General features: G+C 39.2%; 1 protein-coding gene across 2 annotated transcripts in view; it reads right to left on the reverse strand.

The window, feature by feature from the left end:
• rsrc1 (arginine/serine-rich coiled-coil 1) overlaps positions 1 to 17,776 on the reverse strand; it is a 173,875-nt gene that overhangs the window by 122,932 nt on the left and 33,167 nt on the right. For both annotated transcript variants that reach the window (XM_015377242.1, XM_015377241.1), the window contains exon 4: positions 15,162 to 15,356. In XM_015377242.1, the coding sequence (XP_015232728.1) occupies positions 15,162 to 15,356 (195 nt within the window). The remainder of the gene's footprint in view (positions 1 to 15,161; positions 15,357 to 17,776) is intronic.

Consider the following 17,776-nt stretch of genomic DNA (forward strand, 5'->3'; position numbering starts at 1 on the left):
ACAAAGGCCGGCCTGTCACAGGAACTCAGCTTTGGTCTGCAAGTTATCGGCGTCCGTCGAGACATGCTGCAGACATTGTTATTCATATCATCCACACGCCAATTTTTAGTGCTGCTTTTCTTACTCTCGGTTTATTTCTTCTTCCCTTTCCTCCCCTCTATATCTCTGGTGTCAACTGGTGTAATCGTTGGCCAGGGTAAGTCTGCCACTCTTTCTGCCCGTCTGTCAGAAAACAAAACAACATTGCCCCAAGCACTTTTCAGTCTGGCCTGGAGGGAGAGAGGCCTGGAGTCTGCTCTATATGCCTGCAACTGTGTCTTAATGCTTTTTTTTTGCTGGCAGATCTGGATGAAGAAGGGGCGCAGAAGCGAAGCAAGTTCAGTTCCCACGCTAATGCAAACTGACAAACAGACACAGCAAGGCTAAAATCCACACATAAAGATACTTAATACCACAAAGTGGTTAACTAGAGACTACACTCTAAACACATAAATATACGCTAATTAGCTATTGAATACTGCTTGCCTTGCACACTCGCCAACACCCTAGAAAACATGTGCTCTTGCAGAGGTGGGGATCTTTCAACATTTTGTCTCTATTCAATTTTTCTAGATCATCCATTTCTTTCTTCAGTTCTGATCTCCTCAGGCTTTTCTAAATGATTTAGATGGCCATGAACTTTGAGTTTGTGTGAACAATTCTGTGCTGATTTAGGTGGGTGTAATGGATCATTGTCCTGCTGAAAGATCTTAAAATCTTTTTTTGATTGTCAAGGCAAACAAGTCTCCATTTGAAATCCCCAAATATTTGAACGATTGGAAGACGTGATGCACTTTGGATGAGAATTCAAGACATGGAACCTTGGACCATCCATCTCAACAAACAGCTTTTCCACATGGTTATTCTTTGCTTCATCTGGAAAGTTTGTCTCTTATGACAAACAGAAATTATCCTTGTTAAAGTCCTGATTTTGAACAGCAAACTCCACACAATTGGTGGCAGGCTTCTTAATCAAAAGGTTTGATTGTTGTTGGCATCTAACAGGGTTTATACAGGAATGAATAACTCTAATTTAATGCTTTTTAATATTCTTTTAATGCTCGTAGAAATAATTTTAAGGCCACCAACGGGTACCTGTCGGCAGGCTGCAGCCATGCCCTGAATTCCTCATTTTCCAACCACTTTTGTTGAAATTGGCATTCTTCCCCATTCTCTAGCTTTTTCTCTGACTCAAGCTTCTTTTCCGAACATACGTCTTTGCGATCAACCGGAAGCAGTTCCACGCAAATATATCGTGATATAATATGTCTGACGAAATTGTTTTTATAATTTTTTTTTTTAAAGAAAGCATTTTAAATGCCACAATAAACACATTTAATGAATTTTAATGCCAATTAGGCCTTAATTTAATTTAATAACAATTTAATGACTTTTAATGACCCGCGGAAACCCTGCCTAATGGTTGCTATGGAGACTCAATGACCCCAATGGGTGACTCTTGGGTACAGGTCTCTGACAGTGGTTCTTTTGGTGATCCCCATCTCACTCGTTGTGTTTGTAGCTAAATAAACCTTGTTCAACTGTATTAAACTTATTCAGACAGTAGTTTTGAAGAAGTTAAGATCCACGTAAAATCATCTGACAAAGATAACGTTATCTCATCTTTCCCACTTTGAGAGTTGGCTTAAAGAAATTGGCCTTTGTGTGGAGCAAAGACTACTGATAGTAAGTTAATGGGCCCCTTGAAAAAAGTTAAGGATAAAGAAAAAAAGATGATTATGCTCATTCTTAGTCTTCCAGATATTTGCAACAACGAAACAGGCATAAATCTGAGGCTACCATACTTCCACTCAGATTTTCTGACGTAAAAAAAAAAAAAGCTTTCATTTGTTTCTTTGAAGGAATGGATAGGAATAATGATGATTATGGCACTGAGTATATTAAAACATGATTTTTGAGCTTTAAATGAGTCTACCAGAGGTTCCAATAACAGATTGTTGTAATGTTATTTCTTTCAGCAGTTTCATTATCCCAAATTATGCAAGGTAGGTAATTTGCGAAACTCCTGATTTGGATTTTTGCCCAATATACACATAGATTTAAACAAGAAATTTAGTTTAACACTTAATTTTCAAATGGGATAAAAGCCTGTCAGCTATTATTGCCTCTTATCCACTGCATCCATATATTAACCCCTGTGGAAGAGAGACTCCAGCGTCCTGTATGATCTCATATAAACTTCTCTCTAACACGTTCTATATGCTGCAATCATGTATACCTGCCAAAATGTGCGTGCCATAACACTGTGTCCAACTGCATTATTCAATCTGATTAATATCTGTTTGAAAACTTAACAAGATGATTTGCTACTCTGTATTATTCTCCTCCATTTTCCACTAAAACATTTTCCAGGCGGAGCTCAGCAATGACAGATTTCTTCTAGTTTCTATCGATGTGTACGTACACAGAGGGAACAAAGTTTTTTCTTCATCTTTTTATTTTTTATTTCCGTCTGTTGATTAGACTGCAGTGCCCACGATATTTAAACACGCTGTCCATAGTTTCCGTGTCGTCAGAGCCGGGCACAGAAAGACACAGAATTACAGGAAAGGGAATGAAGGAAAAAAAGAACAAAAAGACTGGATTACAGTAAGACACCCAAATCAGAAAAACAGAATATCTTTTGATTTAGATCAAAAGATGAGAAACAAAATAAATGATCCGATGAGAGCCCATGTACACAATGTTTCCAAACAGAAAGCAGAAGCATAGTCTAAATGTCAGTTTCCCAGTGCATATCCTTGCTCTTGAACTGGCAGAGATCCAATTTATTAGTCATCTTCTGTCATTGAAATATGACCTAATAGCTACAAACACAGAAAAAAAGGGACGTTTTTGTTAAACAAACTTTGTCTGCATATTATGTCGCAAGAAAAAATTTAACACTTTTTACAGAAAATACACAAAACTCACATTTCAATAAGTTTGAACAGACTGCTTAAGATATAATAGTCACAAAAAGAAATCACACCCCAATTTAAATCCCTGGCTTTTCCGTGTACTTCATATTTAAAAAAGTTCACTTTTGGGTTCATCTTTGCTTAACATACAATGAAATACTAAAATCTTAAGCTTGTAGTCAGACACTTTAAGAGGACTGCTGCCCTTGTGACCCAGTCCCGGATAAAGCGGAAGACCATAAGTACAAGTACTTAGTTTCGGAGCCCAGTAAAGACCAGATCAATTGTCTAACAAACCTAAAATTAATATACTGTATTTTCTTTGTTGAGATCATCTTTAGATGTATTTCAACCATGAAAAAAAAAACAACAGCAACTGAAAGCCCTTAATTTGATCATAAAACCAAATTGTGAAAATAGGGGTGGGGTATGAAGTAAAATAAAATACATCCATTAGACAACCACAAGGGCTTGCCGGCCAGCGGAGCAAGACAGAGCACATGAGAGAAAGACTGAGTAAGACATTAGTACAAATGAATTAAACATTGGCCGAGAGATCTAAACTTCTACCAAAAAAAAAAAAGTGGCAGGCTAAACGGGAAGGAATGGACTAAAGGAGAGGAGGTAGGCCTCAGTGTCTTCCCTCTGCTCCTCGGAGCTCAATTTGAACCATGTTCAACTGCCAAACTCTAGCGGTGACACTAATAGGCGCTCTCATCCCTCTATCATCACAATCTTACATTGAACCCACTTGTGTTATTCCTAAATACACAAAAGTATGTTTTGTTTCGGCTCATTTCAGAATAAAAGAAAATACTCTGAGAGTGGCAGAGCATTTCAAACCTCCACTGAGGACGATTGTTATATGCGCCTCTCAGGCAATATTTACTTCCACCACTGAGTCATGGTACTTAACTGTACGTCTGAAAAGCTGTTTGCCCAGTCTGAGAGGAGTATTCTTGTAATGATCAATGCCATTAGGCAATATCTGCAGAGCTGTATTTCTGTCTCTGAGCAACACAGGTCAAGTGCATGGAGAAAGCTCTTCTCTGCTTGGTTTTCTGATTCCTTTTCTTTCTTTCTTTTTTTTTTGGGTACAAAGAAAACACACAGCTACCTATGATGTTTGTAAAAAGACTTCAACTATCCCCTGCCATTACCTCTGGTGCAGATGAATAAGCACAGGACCCTAGACCAAAAGAAACGCTAAGAATTTGTTTCTCCATTTCAACACCACATTTATTTCTTCAAACAAAACCTACCTGGCATATCCAGAAAAAAAAAAAACTAAGCACATTTTGTCAAATTCCCATTTACATAACCCTCCTAAATCAAAGCTGGCCTGTCATGTTTGCAGCTCATAACCTGCTGCTTATAATCCTGTCTGCATCCTCCTCTGATCCGGGGAAAGACGGAGCGGCCAGCAACTTCGACAGCACCGGCTTAGACTCGGCTGCAGAACGAGGACGAGGTGGAAAGGACGGACAGGAGAGGAGAATATAAAAGAGAGGAAGAAGCTAATTGGATTGTTGGGGAGGGGGGTGTGGGGTTTCTATTTGGCCAGGTCTGGTCTCTGTCATCATGCTCCAGGCCTGGCTTCTTTCGGTGCCTACAGCAGGTCTCCAAAAAAAATAAAAAAACACACACTGCTCCAAATATGCAACCCAGTTCAGGAGTCAAACTCTCCTGTGTGCCGCTGCAGCCTGCAGGGTGTCTGCCGTGTTCTTCCTCTCTAGTGTGTGTGAGTGTTTGCATATTCCCTTAACAGCTCACTAAATGGTTAAACAGATTACAGAGCAAAGTAAGTGGATTGTCACAGTTCTCTATCGCACAGTCAGTGTCTCTCCAGTGATTAGACATAGCAACATTTTTGTTTTTTGCTTTCTTGTCAAAGACATGACAGGAAAAGCTTCATTGTTGTTTCTTTTACATTTTTTGAATGCTTTAATATCAGCATTAAAATTATATTGTATTGGGATTATTTAGAGCCACAGACCATTTTATAATCAATCAACTTTAGTTTTGGGCTGTTTTACTGAGTAACTACTCGTTTTAAATCATTCTGAAAATTTTTATGTACATTCCTCAAACAAAAACCTTTTATTCATTGTATTGGAAAGTTATTTACCTTGTTTTTTCTTCCTACAAATAAAAATCTAAAAATCAATCCTTGCCTGCTACAATGTGTAGAAACACCTTTTAGTTATACTTTGGCTTCACAAGGTTTAGTAGAGCTAAGTTTGGATGAATTTGCTACAAAATACTGTTTCCTTTTCTGCAGAATGGATTAAACAATGCTCTTTTAGATTTTAAAGTCTTAGGTTATTGCATTAAAAACTCCCTTTCTTCCTGGCTCATCTGATGCCTTCCTGTATCCTAGAATACCTCAATTCAAACTGGAATTAGTTTACACATAAATGACTGATACTCATTCAGGGATTTCTAAAGGCGAATGATGGCATTGTTATTATATGCATATTATTCTAGTATCAAAGAGGGCTGAATGTTTATTCTTCAAAGAATTGTAAGTTTACTCTTTTTTTTAGAAAGTTGCCCATTTTGTCTGAAATTTAACTTAAATTTAGGTGTCACTTTCTGCTGCTCTACCACATAGAAATAGTAATAAGAACGAAATGTTTGTGATTTTAACATTAAAAAATTGGTGGGAAAACATTTTTTTTGCAATTCGCTTTGTGCACTTTGTCTTTTTTTTTGTTTGATGAAGAAAGCTGCTGAAGAAAAGTCACCATCCAGACCTGCTTTTTCTAAAATTCTATACTGTATGTTATTTAGCATGACCTGTACCCTACAATATACACACACACATACATTCGTTCTACCATTTTGAGAACCATGTGTTGACTCCCATTGACTTCCATTGATTTTAAGTCATTTTCAACCCTTTCTATGCCCTAAACCTAAAACTAACCGTAAACCTAACCATTACCTATGCATACCTCACCCTAGATGTGCGTTTCAAAACCCTGCATAGATCATTATTTTCTTCACAGCCTGGCATTTTGAGTAGCTATATAGTATATATAGCTACTCAAAATACCATATATAGGATTAATATTGATAACTGTATGTTATCAAGCTTAAATATAACCATCTAAATCTATGGCCATGTTTCCATAAGTGTTTTATGTGCATACTGGAGTTTGACATTAGAAAACGTTGAGGGAAACCAAAACCTGAAATGCATTCCTTAATTTTGCAAGAGAAAAAAAAAAAATGAAGCCTGCCTTTAGGTTTGGGTCACAGCCATATGTGACATCAACTTGAACTCACACTTTCTTAACCTGGTTAACTTGCTCCTAACCAGCATATAGAAACTTGTTTCTAATTTTTTTTTTGGGGGGGGTGACATTTTAAAAGTTTGCTCAAAATCCAAGTCAGTTTGATGAAAACAGTATTTATGATTTGATCACTTTAAATGTATTTAATTTAAGATTGGATCTATATACTTTTATCTTCCAAGGTGCCTTCAATTGGAAAATAATGAATAGGCACTATATGAATAAATTAAAACTGAATTGAACAACTCTTAAACCTCAAATAAAACCTTGAAAACCTGTTTTCCCCATTTTTTCCAAACACTAAATCTATGGGTTTTGTTTTCTGACATAAATGCTGTCAAACTGTGGAACTAGTAACACGTTTTACAGTATCTCACCAAGTTGTTTTGCAGTTAGATTTAAGCTTATTTTTGTTATGACAAAAAAAGCTAATGACTACAAACAGCCAAGGGCCATAAAAACACTACAGCTGCACCTCTCAGTGTATTCATGTGTTGGCGTACAGGGACCTGGGTGTGGGTGGGCGTATTGTCCACCTTTTTGCATGTAGGCATCACTCCCGCTCCATTCGCTTGGTCTCCCACCCACCCAAAATACAAATGCACCAAAATCGCTTTAGCCTTACCCGTGTCTCGTCTTGCTCTTGGCCACCAGACTCACCTCGTCCCAATTGAAGCACACACAAATAAAACACACACTTACAGCTCATTGATTCAAGTCAATGCAAGTGTATCCTAACCATTCGAGGATGGTGTTTGAAGTCTTTTTTACCTCCCCAGACTCACTCTCCCAGTGCCAGACACAGCCTAGAGTCCTGCAGACAATCACAGCAGCCCATAGTCCCATCCACACCACCCATACATACATTCCCAGCAGGCTGAGAGGCAGCCCCAGGCAGAGCTGCACATACACATACAAAAAACACACAAAATCACTTACTTTCTCTGTGTATTATCAAACCTAATGAGCTGATAGATGTTCTACGGAGGCAAAGGAGCAGACAATCAGTTCCTCAGAGCGAGAAAAGATGGGAGAGAAAAATCAACAAAACTAAGTGCAAATATCTTTGTGCTTGTGTGTGTGGGGGTTTTATTCTCTTTCTGCCTCGCAGCATCTAGCCTTTCAGAGGTTAGAGCTGAGTGATGGAGAAGAGTTAGCCAAAGCAGGGCCTGCAGGTCCTGCAGGGATCCCTGCGGTGTAGCTGGGCTCTGTTTGGCTTGTCAGGGAGAAGACGTGTTAATGAGAGGAATTATTAAACAATCACATTCATGGCATTTGCCTGCAATTAGAGGGGCTCGAGCACGCTTTTATAGGCAAGAATCATAGGAATACCTGAAGTATTAAACATGTATTCTTATTTTGATAAAGCCATTCAAGGTGTAGACTTGAAGCCAGAAAGTCCTGCTTTATATAGAAGAAAAAACATCAATAGGATGCTTTAATAAAGGATAGCAGTTATGTCATATCTTTAACCTTAAGCTCATTATATCAGCTCCAGTGTTAAATAAGTAACATCAACGTCTTTGTAGGAATAGGTCATCATAATGCTCCCTCAGCCCACCTTTTGCCCACACTTCACTTGACTGACATTCATTTAACCAAGCCGCTCCTACACAATCCAATGAACCAGCGTGGAAGAGGTGCAGTATAATTGGACAAACGTGGCTGATTGAGCATGAGACGATGCCCTGCTGACGTTTTTCTACAACCTTGGTGATCCGTGACACAGGAAAGGAAGTTGGGAGATCCCACAGGAAAGGCTGAACACTCCTTAAAAGGAATGGACTTCCTCAACAGTGTGATGATACATCAGAAGGGGAGCGAGGACAGAAAATGTACACTTACCACAATAAATCCTGACTTCCATCAATAAAATATGTAAAATCGTTTAAAAACCTGATAAGTCAAAAATAAGGTCCAGTTAAATATGAGATTCTCACTGCTTAACAGCCAGTTTACTACGGATGTAAATAATAATCGTTTTGTATCGATGCATCGATCCAACAGCCGACGATCCGATGCATCGATACGTCCACAGGAGAATCGATTCAAGTTTTTTTTTTTTTTTTTTCCTCCGGTCTATTTTTATCCATTTGCTCCTGGACGTAATTCTCCCTCCCATGCTGCGGTGGCGCTAAACCTTTTTTGCCCTCCTACCTCGCTTCCTGGTTATACTCTTACAGCAGTGTGTTGCAGTGAGCTTGACGCAGATATTTTTGATTTATGCTCAATCTTGAAGCATAGTCTGCGCTATACGATGTGGGTGTAGATACGGCCGAGGCGATGAGGAAGTGGGGGAGAGTTTAGTCCGACGACGGAGGGACATGAGGGCCAAAAAGAGCGGAGATCCAGGGGGAAAAGGGTCCCAGCGTTCTCGCACACCTCGTTCTTCTAGCGGGTCAAACTTCACGTAAAACAAAACAAGCCGGCCTCCTGTCTGTGGCACTGTTTGCGGTCAGCTACAAGAGAGGTGCAGCTGTTTTTTTTTTTTTTTTGTTACTTTAAGACTATCAATAAAAAACTTAAGCCTTCTCTCAGCCAGCTGAGCTGAGCAGCAACATGTCGGAGAGGGGTGAAGCTGTGTTAAGTTACGCTTCTTACCACTAAAGACGACTATGACTGCTCCAGCAGTTGCCCGGTGTCTCACTTAAATCATATTAAGACCCTTGAGGCAGTATGATGGAAAATATTAAGGTTCAGGGTGAAACTCTAACTGCTTTGAAACTCTGTATTTATTAGAAAATCAATTCCAAAGGGAAGAAATAAAACAAACAAAACTAATAATTTATTTGGGAGAAATCTGCTCAAATCAGGTACAAATTTTCTCTTATCCTTTATCAAAGGAGCGAAACATAACCTACTAATTTTGGAGGGATTGCTGAAAAGCCAATTACTGGATGCAACAGAATGACATTTCTTCTTTATTAGTCCAAAGTATCTAACTGAAATTAATTTTCTTTGATACATCTCTGGGTATACGTTTTTAAAACAGTAGATGACCTACAAATAAAAAGTCCCCAATGATGCATGCTTCTTTTTTGAGATTTATGAAAAACTTTAAACCTAACAAAAAATTCAAATGTGCCGAATTAAGCATGTATAGATGAAAGCAGCTGTGTAATTCCATGCAGTTCTATACTAATGTCATTTAAATCTTGATCAAAATAAACTACAGCGAAGCTCATACAACTCTCCTCCTGAATAAAAATAAAACCTTTCACCGGAAAAAACTGTGCTTCTGGTTTTTAAAGGAAGCTCCTGTAACAACCGGGCAAGATGTTTATTTGAACTGAAGCTGATCCGATGACCTTGCTCACAACCCTGACTAAACACAGACGTATGCACATGCTAACACCCGCTGAACCCAACAATCAAGCACTTACCCTTTGCCACCAGTGAAAGGCTACAAGATCTCTTAACAACGGCTCGTCTTTTTCAATAAATTTTGCATGAAAACACGTCGCCGGAGCACCAACTTGCCTGCTGTCATACTAGAAGAGTCTTAAATGTTTAATGACAACAACACCAAACACATGTGCGCAAGCACAGAGTCGGTGTCAGGGTGCTGCTGTGATGGGGCCCCTCTTTCATCCTGACAGACACTATAAAGCCCCTGTATCTCACCACCCCACCCTGCCATCAGCGCCGCACTGCAGCGCTCCCCTTCTTTCACCTACCGAGGGAACCTGGATGGAAATGAAGTTGGAGAGTTTTAATAAGTGTATGAATGCGTGTTTTGGGTGCAGGTAAAACGGAGAATGACTTGGAGGGAGCTTGTACAAAATCTACCCCCATCTTTATTAGAAAAGGCAGATGGGAGGTGAGGAAGAAAGGGGACGTATCTTATTTTAGACAAGGTATAAAGTTTCAAAGATTCTGTATCAGAAAAAATGTCTTTTGGTTTTCTTCTGCAAAAAGGGCATTTTTTTCATGGCACCCAAACTCAAACTTAGATCACAAACTTTTTAAACTGAAATAGAAGCAGAGTAGAGCCAGCATCATGTGAGGTGTTGCTCCAGGTGTACGGGATGCTGGGGATGCTAATACAAGTAATGTGGTCCTTTTAATCGTAGATGAAGAGGTGTCTGCATTATAACAACCACATCAACCTGACAGGTCTAGGTTGGACTCCACTAAGAGCACGCCTCACTTGTCAAGAAACCATTCTGTGATTTTCTCGGCCAGGATTTCAAATTGGTTTAGGGAAAACGAGAGTTTCACCTTTCTTTATTTTTTGTGTCTGCCACACACCAAAAGTAGTGTGGCATACAGAGCCAGCTAGGTTGAAACACCTACCGCATATTCAGACACATGTTTAACGTAATGTAAATTTATCACCGTTTATGTTCAGAGTGCAGTAGCAAAAATTTAGTACTGTTACTGGTTCCCAGGTACCTCGCACCTGGAATACATCAATTCAAATTTAAAATGTACCTAATCTCCATCTAGAGGAGTCATCTACTTGGGCCAGCATAAGGCCCACCTGTGCAATAATCATGCTGCTGAATCAGCATCTTGATATGCCACTAGGCCTGTCACGATAACAAATTTTGCTGAACGATTGTCTCAAAACTTATTGCGATAAACAATAATATTGTTTGAAGACCTTTTTACTCTGATTTAATTGAAATGACGTAATAATGCATGTGATTTCCTGCCAAAGATATACACAATTTATTTTCATCAGAACACTTAACACTGCAACTGGTTAACAAAATAAAACAATAAATAAAAATCAAATGGACTCTCAGTCTCTGTTAACTAAAAATACACTTGAATAAAAACTAAACACAAGATAAAACCACAATGGAAATAAAAACTACATTCAACCAAAAGAGTACAGACAATGAAGTCTGTAGTGGAATCGCCGTTTGTGATATGTATGTTTTCCTGGGGAGTTCATACTGTCTATCAAATGTCTGCAACATTTTTCGAAATGCCGGCTTTTCAACAATAATAAATAGTAGCATCTCTTTAGCAATTAAATGAACTACGCTGTCTGTGAGCGTGCGCCACTTTGCGCCGTCCTTTTTGTATGCTACCTGTCGATTAATTGCTTCAGTGATGGTGGACTGTCGCAGATGGGCCACCAGGGGTACTTTTTATCCCTAGCTGAAGAAACTTTGCTGGGTGGTTGTGCTTTAGGTGCAGGTGTAGGTTGATTGTATTGCTGCTGTCAGTTGCTGTTTTATGACAAATGCGACATACTGGCTCGCATAGGTTTAGCGGTTTGCCTCTCTCTTTTGGTTTGAATCCGAAATATTCCCACACTGCGGCTGTTGCGTTCGGCTTTGAAACCAGTTCCATTTCGAGCTTTTCCACCCTAACATAAGATTTCTCATCAATAAAAAAGAGAAAAACACAGGCAGAGACGATATAGCCGATAAATTAAATGACGTGGATAGTTTTTATTCATCGTGCGATTAATTGATTTATTGATTATCGTGACGGGCCTATATGCCAAACCTGTAAGGTGGATCAACTGTCTTAGAAAAGGAGTATGAACCTCAAATGGTTGCTTCCACATATTTAGACAGGTAAGTGAACAGTATTATTTGTGAGCAAGAGACCTTTTGTAAACATAGAAAAAGTCTTAGATCTTAAAGTTCATCTCGTGAAAAACACAGCTACAATAAAAAGAGTTTTATTTTTTTACCCTCTTTGTTCAATGTAAAACTTAAAGACCAGGGAGACAGATGTCTAGTTTAAATAGTGTGTAAATAAACATAGCAAAATGACCAAAATTAAAACTAGAAGGCCTAGATCTCAATCTGAAAGGACCTGCTCAAAGTCTGCAGTGAAACACAACAGCAGGACCGCCCCTCCCTAGAGTCCTGGTCAATATAGCACCAATATCCACAGTTTCCTTCGATGTTAAGGCCCCCCGATGGTCAGTCCACGTTAAACAGTTTCATCAAAACGAATCAATCCTTGCAGGTTTAAATAACTTCCATCCGAGACAGCTTTATCAAACATTTGCAATATATTAAGACGTCCACAGGTGAAAATGCAAACACACATGTACACAAACCAACAAACATTAATGCAGACAGGGCAGCTAAAGCAAGGTCAGAGATAAAGAAAAAGATTCCTATCAATGCTAAAGGATATTGAAGCCTTAATATGAAAATAGATATAGTCTGCTGGCCTTACGTTGCAGTGTTAGCTTTATTTGTTTTTACGATAGTGATCTTAGAAAGGCAATAGCTTAAAATAAATAGTACATTATGCCTCAAAGTAAGGCTGCTTTCCCTGCTTGCAAAACAAAATGTAGACTTGATTTTTTTAGGAAGATTAATTGACACATTTCTGCTGCACTGAATACTTTCCTCATGCACTGTATAGGTTTAACAGCCTTATTTCACCAAATTATGACAATGCAGGAAATGGCTGTTTTATTTTTAATTGGAGATAATTCATTACAAAACGAAAACTATCCCATTTAAGTTAGTACTCACATTCTTTGCAACAACACTCAAAACTGAGCTGAGGTGTGTTTTCTTTCCACTCATCATCCACTGATTAAATTAAAATAGAACCCCGGCATCTTGTCTCTAAAGAAACAGGCACTACTAATTACCTGGAAGCAATCACCCAACTGTGAAGCAAGGTGGGGGCAGCAGGATGCCGTGCAGATATTTTTTCAACAGCCACAATTTCATGATTTATCAGCATAGCAGAGATAAAATCAGCCAGATATAAAGAGATACTTTATAAGTTAAACTGTGGCTGACTGGAAACTCAAACAAGTGAGACAACAATGATTATGATGACCACACTGCCAAATTACAATGGCAATTTTATTTGTCTGTCCTTCACACTCACTGCATTTCCATTAACCATCAAATTGAGCAAATTGTAATTAGGAAATTAAATTTCTCTAAATGGAAGCACAAAAAAAAGTTAAATTTTTCGATAAAACGTTTTAATGCTTCAATCGTATTAAAATTATTAGATTTTATAAAACTGCAATGTAGCTTGAGGACATGAATATTGTTATACTTTAGCTCACATTTGTAATGGAAATACAGTATTTACTACAAGTATGTTGACCGTTTACTCTAGAGTTTTATTTCCTTGTTTTTGTTTGTCCAGAGCCCATTGTCGCAGGACTTTATTGTTACGTGGGTATGTTCTTTTACTATGTGCATGCGTGGATCTGCGTGCTAGCTTAAAGTCTCTCTTCCCTTTAGTGTGGCGGCAAACCCATTTCAGCATATCACCTCCACCTACAGCGCTGGAATGAGATAATTAGCGTCTTACGCTTGTGAAATGTAATGAGAATAGTGCCTTTGTGATTTGCAAAATGTGCTTTGTTAAACTGCGATCATTGCCTCTGCCAAGGAAGTTAAGTTTTTATAGAAGTTTGTATGCGTGTCGGTTGCTTTTAATGACATTCTTATCAGAGGTGTCCATCATGCCAATGAGCAACCCAGTAAATTTTGGCGATGATCCACATCATAATCTGGATACAGGAGTTTTTTAAAAGATTATCTAACATCATGAGGTAAAGATATTTGGTGGAAAAAGCAGTTCCCAACTACACCAGAGGGTGGCGGCACCGACTATTGACAGCTTTACCATTGGACTCAAAAAGTCTGGAGGTATTTTACTGAAGTCAAAAACACAAGAAAAGGGAAGAATGCTGGTTTGTTAGTGGGATTTATTGAAAATGTAGGTACGGGTTTTATGATAATTTTTACCAGCGGTGCGCCTCATGCCTAGGAACAATTCATTTATATTTGGTAATCATCCAGATCATGTGAAAATTTTAACTTTAGGTGTAAGTCACAATATGGGGCAAAGTTTGCTGCTTAGTGGAGGTCTGTGCTCTCGGAGAGCCCAGATATAAATCCAATTGTAAAGACCTACAAAAGTCTGTCTACCAACCCAACCCATACTTTTAAAAGGATCTGCCAAGAAATATTCCCAAGCTAGGTATGTCAAGCTTGTAACATGCAGAAAAGCCTCTAATACAGTAGCTGCTCCACAAAAATATAAAGATCTAGTTGTGAACACATATGAGACATTAGATTAAAAATCCATTTTCAAAAATAAAAAAGTTGGGTTCACCCATTATTATGTGTCGGTGTGCAAAAATTTTAGGGAAAAAGTTGGAATAATTTTGTAAGTTAAGAAAGAGTGAAGGTAAGCCAGCACTTTCAGGTGGCACTGTATATTACATACTCTGACCTGAAAAATGTAGGCTTCGTGATGTGAAATACATTTCTCTACTTTTTGATCTGTTCACTTAAAACTGCGTATATGTGGAGTTTGGGAATTAAGTCTTGGGGCGCATTTGGGAGTGTGTTTCTGGTAGAAGCAAAGAAAGGCCTCTAAAGGGGTTACTGCAGTATTACAGCATATATGTGTAAAGTATCCACTACACCAAATCTGATCTTAGTCTGTGTTACAGTCATAAGAGGCCGACACGTTGCCAGTAAAGATGTCAACTTTTCCTGCTTCAATAAGGTGTTCCTTTTTTTAGATGTGGGCTAAAAAGACACAGTAGGTGGATTTATCTCGTTTTGTTTCTAGACTTATTGCACCTGACCCTGGAGGGAAGAAAGAAATTCCCATTATGATCTGGTGACCAAAGCATTCGTACAATGTAAAAGTGCTTTTCTACCATTTATTCATATCCGACTGTGATGTCTTCTCTTACGGCAGGGGATTTCAAGACATTACATGGCCAGTATTGACCTACGTGTGACAACAGGATTGAAGAAGAAGAAAAACATGAGATGATGGATTGATGGATGGAGGGACTGAGTGATGGATGGAGGAGAAGGAAATGGACTCAAAGTTTCCATCCTTACATCACAAATCAACATATTTTGCTCCCCTTTGGGAATAAAACCTGGGATTGATTTGTGTCTGTCTGAATTATCCTTCAACTCACCCTTTCTTGTCTTTACTTTTGTCCTTGTCTCTGTCTTTTCCTCTGTCTCGCTCCCTCTCTTTGTCCCTGTCCCGGCCCTTACGCCGACTTCTGTCCCGCTCTCGGCTGCGGCTCCTCTTGCGGCTATGGCTTGTTCGGTGGCTGCGGCTGTGGCTGCTGCTCCTGCTGCGAGACCTCCGGTGGCGAGAATGAGACCTGAAATGAGATATGATTACTTTTAGAAAATTTAGATGAGATGAAAATTTGCTAAAAAATCCAACATTTAAACACCTTATACCTTTAGAGATTTAGTCTGGGTTAGATTTTTTTTTGCAGGTGTGTTTGGTAATAGTAACATGGAACATTTTACAAACCAAAATGTAAAAAACATTGATGAATTTGTTTTCAACTTCTCTGAGTCTATAGTTAATACCTTTTAAAAAAAAAATTTAAATCATCTTTCTCATAAAGTTCAGGCTCAAACTGATTCTAGGGAGAAAGTCCATGACCATCGCTACCAGTCCATTCTGAATATCGGTCTATGTAACCCTTTAAGTTGTAGCTCTGGCTGTATGCTTAGGACTGTTTTACTGCAACATGGTGAACCTTCATCTTAGTCTTGCATTTTTGCCATCTCTAACCGATTTTAATTTCTCCAGATTGCAGTATCCCTTTACCCATCATGCATATCACCAAGAACCACCTAGACTGCTAAAGTTGTTGGATCATTATTGAAGTATTCAAACTCGTCAAGTTTATTTTCTCATTCCATTCCATTTTCTTCCGCTTTATTTGGGGTGGGATCGCGGAGGCAGCAGTTTAAGCAGAGATGGCCAGAGTTCCCAATCCACACATACCTCCTCCTGTTCTGGGGGGACCCCCAAGGCGACATAAGGCCAGCTCAGAGACATAATCCCTCCAGCGTGTCCTGTGCCTTCCACAAGGCCTTCTCCCAATAGGACATGCCTGGAACACCTCCCGAGGGAGGCGAGTCGGTGGAGAGTCCTTGTCTCAAGTGGAGGAGTTCAAGTATCTTGGGGTCTTGTTCACCAGTGAGGGACGGATGGAGCGTGAGATCTTTAGGCGGATCAGTGCGGCGTCAGCAGTGATGCAGTAGCTGTACCGGACTTTCGCGTGAAGAAGGAGCTGAGACAGGGGCAAAGCTCTCGTTTTACCCATCGATCTACATTCCCACCCTCACCTTTGGAAATGAGATCTGGGAACTCCTTAAAGGGCTGGTTATACTCTCGGCAGTGTGTCACACTGAGCTTGTTACAGATATTTTTGATTTATGACCAACATTGAAGCGTGGTCTGCGCTATGTTACTCCACGCCACAACACAAGAGGGACTATCAGGAAGTAGCTGTGGGTCAAGATACGGCCGAGGCGGTGAGGAATAGGGGCAAAATTGTGCGACAACGGAGATGGAAAAAGGCGGAAAAAAGGGTCCCAGCGTTCTCGTTCTTTTAGCTGGTCCAACTTCACAAGTCTTTTTCCACAATGGCGGTCATACAAACAAAACAACCCGGTAAGGTGCCAAAAAGGAAATACACATAGTGTAGAGCAGATGTATATTAGACCAATCAGAGGCCTCCTGTCTGCGGCACTGTCTGCGGTCACATACAATTTTGGAGAGGTGCACCAGAGTGTCTGCGGAAGGGGCGGGGGAATATTTACGTTTACTGCGACACCTACGCAGATGACCTGGTTTACGAGTATAAACCAACCTTAAGTCTATTTTTTATATGAAGCAGCATAAAAACATTAAGGAAGGCAAAAAAGCATTAAGGTGTTCCTTTACCAAACAAAGCCACAGTTTTCAAAAAATATGCTGCGGAGAAAAATATTGTTCCTGATATTTTGTCCAATAACAGGTAGAACATTCAGTATTTCGAGAAGATTTTTCTTTGAGCACAAAGAAGAAAAATATTCAGACCTTTAAACTGTTTAAATTCATGTATTGTTGTGATGACATTTCCATTTCCTAATGTTATGGTGTTCTGGTATGAATACTTTTGCAAGGTACCTTATATTTATTTATTAATTGAGCTAAATTTATCCTTTTTATCGTATTTCTCTCTATGGTCTATTTGGTTTCTATATGAATTACTTTGTAGAAGTATTTACAAGAGAGTTTAAATTACTGCTGTTCGGGCAGTTTCATTTACCTGGATGTAGAAGGCAGAAGTGGCAGAAAACACAAATAAACAAATGGGCAAACCTGACTTTAGATGCAGAACAGAACAGTCGCTGTGGTGTTAGATGATTTTCCTTCTTCACAGTCAAACACTGGAAGCAAAACAAGGCTCAGTGTAATAAAGACACACAGCTGGATTTTTGGGAAACACAACAGACCTTAAATCTAAACCAAATTGATTAAATCTGCTGGAACAAAATTAAATCAGCAGCATATAGATTGTATTATGCCATCACAGCACTATAATGTTTGCATCCCTTAAACCACAAAAACGATACTCTATCTGATCAAATTTCCCAAAAGTGGAAGGATTCATCGTTTATTGCATGAGTGTAATAATAGTTCTATACAAACCAATACACCATAAAACACACACACACACACAAACGCTGCAAAAATGGAGCCAATTAGAGACGGGCTTGGAGGGAGACCTGTCCT

This window comes from Cyprinodon variegatus, unplaced genomic scaffold (genome assembly GCF_000732505.1).
Source record: "Cyprinodon variegatus isolate N-32 unplaced genomic scaffold, C_variegatus-1.0 Scaffold150, whole genome shotgun sequence".
In the NCBI taxonomy this organism is placed as follows: Eukaryota; Metazoa; Chordata; class Actinopteri; order Cyprinodontiformes; family Cyprinodontidae; genus Cyprinodon; species Cyprinodon variegatus.